Here is an 8,735-nt window from a genome sequence, read left to right on the forward strand (position 1 = left end):
TATTGAGGGTTCAACCCGTTTAGGGGTGAATCTAACACGACCCTAGGAATATAATTAACCTCAACAATGATAAGTAACCTCTAGTCCGATCCCCTACTATAAATAAACCCAACAATAAAGGTATCGCCCAATATATTAACTTGCAACAAGATTTGAACTCGTGACCTCTTGCTATTATACATAACACAATCACCATCTCAACCAACTTTTAACCATGCTTTAAGTGTCCATATTATTATATTTGTACCTTTTAAATGTTGAATGCTGACTTTTCCTTAATATATTTTAATAAGAATGAAAAAAATATATATTAAATTTGGATAATAATACTAGCTCGGGGTAACGCCCAAACCATATACTAATTTGAAATTATTATGAGATTAGAAAGTTTGATCCCAACCAGTCAAAAGAAAAAATTGTCTAATCTCAAACTATCCATTTGCTTCTGTCAAAAAAAAAAAAAAAAACTAATCCATTTGCTAGACAAGCACAAGTTAACCAATACATTAACGCGCTTTTCTGTTTCTAAAACGCGTGTAGACAATTTAACCGACATAACAATTAACAAATATCTCCCCTTCCCTTATTTTCCCGTTGGAGCTTCTGAAATCCAATCTCTCTCATCAAACCTTCAATCAACAAACCCTAACCCTAAAAATGTCGATCAGTTTGAGAAAAGCCAACACTCGATTACCTCCAGAAGTTAACAGAGTTCTCTACGTTCGAAATCTTCCCTTCAACATCACCAGCGAAGAAATGTACGACATTTTTGGCAAGTACGGAGCAATTCGACAAATTCGTGTCGGAACTAACAAGGATACTCGAGGAACTGCGTTCGTAGTTTACGAGGATATTTACGACGCTAAAACTGCTGTCGATCATCTCTCTGGGTTTAACGTCGCTAATCGTTATCTCATTGTGCTGTATTATCAACCTGCTAAGATGAACAAGAAGGTTGATTTTAAGAAGAAGGAAGAGGAAATCACGAAATTGCAGGAGAAATATGGTGTTTCTACTAAAGATAAGTGACTTTTTTGTCGTATGGTTTAATTGTTATGCTTTTTTTTTTTTTCGGTTTTTAGGTTTAGCGAGTTTTTTTTGGAATGTATGTTAATTGTATATGTTTTTTTTTTTTTTTTTTGGAATTGATTGTGACTATTTAGTATTGTAGTATTAGCTTGCTAGTATACACTATGAAATTGGGCGCTTTTTGCTCTTGAATTTATAGTATTATGGATGTGTTTTTGTTGAAGTGTCAAATTCGTAGAAATTGACACTATAACTGAAGGGAAGAAGCTTCCTTTTGTTGATGAACAACTCTGTGGTCTGATTTTATTCTGGCTACTGGTTCTTGTTCATGATTTTTTTGAAGGATCGTATTTTCCGATACTAGTGTTTTGGGGGTCTGTTTTTATGCTTCTGGGTTAGGATTTGAGGAGTTTGAGAGCGTTTTGCTATTCGCCAAATTAATAAGAAGGTATCTGCTTAGGTTATATTAGAATGAATTCATGTTTGGGCTTGAGTTGTGAGTTTCGAATATTTGATAAAGTAGCAGACTAATTAAGAGGAAGGTGTTGTTTCATTTTGGTTCACCAGATACTTTGATTGATATTTGACATGAGTTATGTGTATGCTGTAACGAGAATGACCTGCTCCATTTGTTGGAGTGTTCCTTCATGTGTTACATACTCTATCTGCTCTCTAGGTTGATATGATCTTCTTCCTATCTACTTCCAACACTAGCTGATTTAGTAAAAATAGTGCATTAAAAAACACAAATGTTAACAACAGTAAAGCACATGGAGGTGATCTTATAGTTATTTCAGCATTTGTTTGTCCCGAGAGTTATGCTTCTGCCCTTAGGAACAGCTTGTCATTGTTGGTTTGGAATTCCATATCTTGCATATAATTGGTTGGGTTGTCAGCTGGATATCAATCTTGCTGATCTATAATGGATTTGGCCGTTTAGGTGTGGCAGTTTGTACATTTGGATTTCCCTAGATACTGTTTTGTCGGTCTTTATTTGGGTTGTTGTTCTCCATGACGTGCTACTTCTAATAGTTGTTTTTTTTACGTAGTGGAAAATTAGGGCTTGTTTATCATCATTGCCACTTGCAAATATGAGTTTGAAATGTAGCAAAAACACAAAAAAAAGTGTTGAAATAAGACGTAACTAACTGATTTTTAGCTGTTAGCCTTCAACATTAACATGACTAATCTCAAGTTTGTATACTACTTGTATGATGCAATTTTTGAAATCCAAAAACTTATGCAGTTGATTAATTTGTCTGTTTTATTGCCGAATTGGTTATGTTTTGCAATGAAGGGATCTTGTTACATCCTTGAAATGGAAAAGTAGTTTCAACTAGTGATTGAAAGCTTAAGTGCTCTAGGTTGTTTGAGGATAAATTATTGTAAAGAAGGCGATTTGGTGAAAGGATCTTAGTGTAATTGTATGTAATGGTTGTGTTTGAAAAGCTGTGATGTAGTTTATGGTTGACATACTATGGATAATGTACTACCTTTGATGAACATTATGGCAAGTATCTATTACAAGAATTTTGGCTCCTCACGTTGTTTAATTGTAGATTATGTAGTATGATGTTGGTTATTTTGAGGTGGTTGGATATTCATTTGTTTGAAGAGAGTTAAAATTGGTGGTACACAAACTCGAGTTAGATGATAAACATGTTTTAGGTTGTTATGGAGCATTTGAGGACATTAATGATTCAAGCATAAATGTTATATAAAGTGTATTATCATTTTGGGTTACAATTATTGTGTGTATGATTTGAATTTTTTTGATGGGGTGGACCTTTTGCAATTGGGGAATGCTAAGACAAACTCTTTGGGAAAATTGTTTGTTTTTACTTTGAGACTTGGAATTATTTTTATCTTTTGGTGTTTGGTAGAATTTTATTGTGAATTGTGAGTTATGACTCTTTAGGAAATACGTTCTTTTTGACTTTGAGACTTGGGAAGTATTTCTATCTTTTGGTGTTTGATAGAATTAAATTGTGAATAGTGAGTTCGGATTTAAATTATCAAAAGTGTGAATTCTGTGATAAATGACTTCAGTTGTGTTATGGATAGAATGTGAAGTGTTTAGTTACTAAGGAATTAGGGTTCTTAGTGGAGGTGTTATGATGCGGTTGTTGTTTGAGGATAAATTATTGTAAAGGAAGCGATTTGGTGAAAGGATTTAGGTTTAATGGTATGTAATGGTTGTGTTTGAAAGGCTGTGATGTAGTTTATGGTTGACATATGTACTACCTTTGACGAATATTATGGCAAGTATCTATTACAGGAATTTGAATTTTGGCTCCTCACGTTGTTTAATGTAGATTATGTAGTATGATGTTAGGTTATTTTGAGGTGGTTGGATATTCATTTGCTTGAAGAGATTTAAAATTGGTGGTAGACAAACTCGAGTTAGATGATAAACATGTTTTATGTTGTTATGGAGCATTTGAGGACATTAATGATTCGAGCATAAATATTATATCAAGTGTATTATCATTTTAGGTTACCATTATTGTGTGTATGATTTGGATTTTTTTGATGGAGTGGACCTTTTGCAATTCGGGAATGCTAAGACAAACTATTTGGGAAATTTGTTTGTTTTGACTTTAAGACTTGGAAGTATTTCTATCTTTTGGTGTTTGATAGAATTTAATTGTGAATTGTGGGTTATGACTCTTTGGGAAATACGTTCTTTTTGACTTTGAGACTTAGGGATGTATTTCTATCTTTTGGTGTTTGATAGAATTAAATTGTGAATAGTGAGTTCGGATTTTTGATTGAAATTATCAAAAGTGTGAATTCTATGATAAATGACTTCAGTTGTGTTGATGGATAGGATGTGAAATGTTTAATTATTACGGAATTGGGGTTCATAGTGGAGGTGTTATGATTAGGTTGTTGTTTGAGGATAAATATTATAAAGGAAGCGATTCGGTGAAAGGATCTAGGTTTAATTGTCTGTAATGGTTGTGTTTGAAAGGCTGTGATGTAGTTTATGGTTGACATACTACGGATATTGTACTACCTTTGACGAATATTATGGCAAATATCTATTACAAGAATTTTGGTTCCTCACGTTGTTTAATTGTAGATTATGTAGTATGATGTTAGGTTATTTTGAGGTGGTTGGATAATCATTTGTTTGACGAGAGTTAAAATTGGTGGTAGACAAACTCGAGTTAGATGATAAACATGTTTTAGGTTGTTATGGAGCATTTGAGGACATTAATGATTCAAGCATAACTGTTATATCAAGTGTATTATCATTTTGGGTTACCATTATTGTGTGTATGATTTGGATTTTTTTGATGGAGTGGACCTTTTGCAATTGGGGAATGTTAAGACAAATTCTTTCGGAAATTTGTTTGTTTTGACTTTAAGACTTGGAAATATTTTTTTCTTTTGGTGTTTGATAGAATTTTAGTATGAATTGTGGGTTACGACTCTTTAGGAAATACGTTCTTTTTGACTATGAGACTTGGGAAGTATTTCTATCTTTTGGTGTTTGATAGAATTAAATTGTGAATAGTGAGTGCAAGCATAAATGTTATATCAAGTGTATTATCATTTTGGGTTACCATTATTGTGTGTATGATTTTGATTTTATTGATGGGGTGGACCTTTTGCAATTAGGGAATGCTAAGACAAATTCTTTGGGAAATTTATTTGTTTTGCCTTTGAGACTTGGAAGTATTTCTATCTTTTGGTGTTTGATAGAATTTTATTGTGAATTGTGAGTTATTACTCTTTAGGAAATACGTTCTATTTCATTGTGAGACTTGGGAAGTATTTCTATCTTTTGGTGTTTGATAGAATTAAATTGTGAATAGTGAGTTCGGATTTTGGATTGAAATTATCAAAAGTGTGAATTATGTGATAAATGACTTCAGTTGTGTTATGGATAGGATGTGAAGTGTTTAGTTACTAAGTAATTGGGGTTCTTAGTGGAGGTGTTATGATGCGGTTGTTGTTTGAGGATAAATTATTATAAAGGAAGCGATTTGGTGAAAGGATCTAGGTTTAATTGTATGTAATGGTTGTGTTTGAAAGGCTGTGATGTAGTTTATGGTTGACATATGTACTACCTTTGACGAATATTATGGCAAGTATCTATTACAAGAATTTGAATTTTGGCTCCTCACGTTGTTTAATTGTAGATTATGTAGTATGATGTTAGGTTATTTTGAGGTGGTTGGATATTCATTTGTTTGACGAGAGTTAATATTGGTTGTACTCAAACTCGAGTTAGATGATAAACATGTTTTAGGTGGTTATGGAGCATTTGAGGATATTAATGATTCAAGCACACATGTTATAGAAAGTGTATTATCATTTTGGGTTGCCATTTTTGTGTGTATGATTTAGATTTTTTGATGGGGTGGACCTTTTGCAATCGGGGAATATTAAGACAAACTCTTTGGGAAATTTGTTTGTTTTGACTTTGGAACTTGGAAGTATTTCTATCTTTTGATGTTTGATGGAATTTTATTATGAATTGTGAGTTATGAGTCTTTAGGAAATACGTTCTTTTTGACTTTGAGACTTGGGAAGTATTTCTCTCTCTTGGTTCTTGATAGAATTAAATTGTGAATAGTGAGTTCGGATTTTGGATTTAAATTATCAAAAGTGTGAATTATGTGATAAATGACTTCGGTTGTGGTGATGGATAGCATGTGAAGTGTCTAGTTACCGAGGAATTGGGGTTCTTAGTTGAGGTGTTATGATCAGGTTGTTGTTTGAGGATAAATTATTGTAAAGGAGGAGATTTGGTGAAAGGATCCAGGTTTAATTGTATTTAGTGGTTGTGGTTTAAAAGCTATGATGTAGTTTATGGTTGACATACTACGGATTATGTACTAACTTTGATGAACATTACGGCAAGTATCTATTACAAGAATTTTGGCTCCTCACGTTGTTTAATTGCAGATTATGTAGTAATGATGTTAGGTTATTTTGAGGTGGTTGGATACTCATTTGTTTGATGAGAGTTAAAATTGGTGGTAGACAAACTCGAGTTCGATGAAAAACATTTTTTAGGTTGTGGTGGAGCATTTGAGGACATTAATGATCAAGCGTAAATGTTATTTCAAGTGTATTATCATTTTGGGTTACCATTATTGTGTGTATGATTTGGATTTTTTTGATGTGGTGTACTTTTTGCAATTGGGGAATGCTAAGACAAACTCTTTGGGAAATTTGTTTGTTTTGACTTTGAGACTTGGAAGTATTTCTATCTTTGGGTGTTTGATAGAATTTTATTGTGAATTGTGAGTTATGACTCTTTAGGAAATACATTCTTTTTGACTTTGCGACTTGGGAAATATTTCTATCTTTTGGTGTTTGATAGAATTAAATTGTGAATAGTGAGTTAGGATTTTGGATTTAAATTATCAAAAGTGTGAATTCTGCGATAAATGACTTTAGTTGTGTTGATGGATAGGATGTGACGTGTTTAGTTACTAAGGAATTGGGGTTCTTAGTGGAGGTGTTATAATTAGGTTGTTGTTTGAGGATAAATTATTGTAAAGGAAGCGATTTGGTGAAAGGATTTAGGTATAATTGTATGTAATGGTTGTGTTTGAAAAGGTGTGATGTAGTTTATGGTTGACATACTACGGATAATGTACTACCTTTGATGAACATTATGGCAAGTATCTATTACAAGAATTTGAATTTTGGCTCCTCACGTTGTTTAATTGTAGATTATGTAGTATGATGTTAGGTTATTTTGAGGTGGTTGGATATTCATTTGTTTGACGAGAGTTAAAATTGGTGGTACTCAAACTCGAGGTCGATGATAAACATGTTTTAGGTGGTTATGGAGCATTTGAGGATATTAATGATTCAAGCATACATGTTATAGAAAGTGTATTATCATTTTGGGTTGCCATTTTTGTGTGTATGATTTAGATTTTTTGATAGGGTGGACCTTTTGCAATTGGGGAATGCTAAGACAAACTCTTTGGGAAATTTGTTTGTTTTGACTTTGGGACTTGGAAGTATTTCTATCTTTTGGTGTTTGATAGAATTTTATTGTGAATTGTGAGTTGTGACTCTTTAGGAAATATGTTCTTTTTGACTTTGAGACTTGGGAAATATTTCTATCTTTTGGTTTTTGATAGAATTAAATTGTGAATAGTGAGTTCGGATTTTGGATTTAAATTATCAACAGTGTGGATTCTGTGATAGATGACTTCGGTTGTGTTGATGGATAGCATGTGAAGTGTCTAGTTACTGAGGAATTGGGGTTCTTAGTGGAGGTGTTATAATTAGGTTGTTGTTTGAGGATAAATTATTGTAAAGGAAGCGATTTGGTGAAAGGATCTAGGTGTAATTGTATGTAATGGTTGTGTTTGAAAAGGTGTGATGTAGTTTATGGTTGACATACTACGGATAATGTACTACCTTTGATGAACATTATGGCAAGTATCTATTACAAGAATTTGAATTTTGGCTCCTCACGTTGTTTAATTGTAGATTATGTAGTATGATGTTAGGTTATTTTGATGTGGTTGGATATTCATTTGTTTGACGAGAGTTAATATTGGTTGTACTCAAACTCGAGTTAGATGATAAACATGTTTTAGGTGGTTATGGAGCATTTGAGGATATTAATGATTCAAGCATATATGTTATAGAAATTGTATTATCATTTTGGGTTGCCATTTTTGTTTCTATGATTTAGATTTTTTGATGGGGTGGACCTTTTGCAATCGGGGAATATTAAGACAAACTCTTTGGGAAATTTGTTTGTTTTGACTTTGGAACTTGGAAGTATTTCTATCTTTTGATGTTTGATGAAATTTTATTATGAATTGTGAGTTATGACTCTTTAGGAAATATGTTTTTTTTGACTTTGAGACTTGGGAAATATTTCTATCTCTTGTTGTTTGATAGAATTAAATTGTGAATAGTGAGTTCGGATTTTGGATTTAAATTATCAAAAGTGTGAATTCTGTGATAGGTGACTTCGGTTGTGTTGATGGATAGCATGTGAAGTGTCTAGTTACTGAGGAATTGGGGTTCTTAGTGGAGGTGTTATAATTAGGTTGTTGTTTGAGGATAAATTATTGTAAAGGAAGCGATTTGGTGAAAGGATCTAGGTGTAATTGTATGTAATGGTTGTGTTTGAAAAGGTGTGATGTAGTTTATGGTTGACATACTACGGATAATGTACTACCTTTGATGAACATTATGGCAAGTATCTATTACAAGAATTTGAATTTTGGCTCCTCACGTTGTTTAATTGTAGATTATGTAGTATGATGTTAGGTTATTTTGAGGTGGTTGGATATTCATTTGTTTGACGAGAGTTAATATTGGTTGTACTCAAACTCGAGTTAGATGATAAACATGTTTTAGGTGGTTATGGAGCATTTGAGGATATTAATGATTCAAGCATATATGTTATAGAAATTGTATTATCATTTTGGGTTGCCATTTATGTTTCTATGATTTAGATTTTTTGATGGGGTGGACCTTTTGCAATTGGGGAATGTTAAGACAAACTCTTTGGGAAATTTGTTTGTTTTGACTTTGGAACTTGGAAGTATTTCTATCTTTTGATGTTTGATGAAATTTTATTATGAATTGTGAGTTATGACTCTTTAGGAAATATGTTTTTTTTTTATTTTGAGACTTTGGGAAATATTTCTATCTCTTGGTGTTTGATAGAATTAAATTGTGAATAGTGAGTTCGGATTTTGGATTTA

General features: G+C 32.6%; 1 protein-coding gene across 1 annotated transcript; it reads left to right on the forward strand.

Annotated features, from left to right (window-relative positions):
* The first annotated feature begins 559 nt into the window (after positions 1-559).
* Positions 560-1,252, forward strand: LOC104892235 (splicing factor 3B subunit 6-like protein). Its single transcript, XM_010678104.4, has one exon. The coding sequence runs from the start codon at positions 658-660 to the stop codon at positions 1,027-1,029; it is 372 nt and encodes a 123-aa protein (XP_010676406.1). The 5' UTR covers positions 560-657; the 3' UTR covers positions 1,030-1,252.
* Positions 1,253-8,735: the final 7,483 nt, after the last annotated feature.

The sequence above is a fragment of the Beta vulgaris genome, chromosome 5 (assembly GCF_026745355.1).
Source record: "Beta vulgaris subsp. vulgaris cultivar EL10 chromosome 5, EL10.2, whole genome shotgun sequence".
In the NCBI taxonomy this organism is placed as follows: Eukaryota; Viridiplantae; Streptophyta; class Magnoliopsida; order Caryophyllales; family Amaranthaceae; genus Beta; species Beta vulgaris.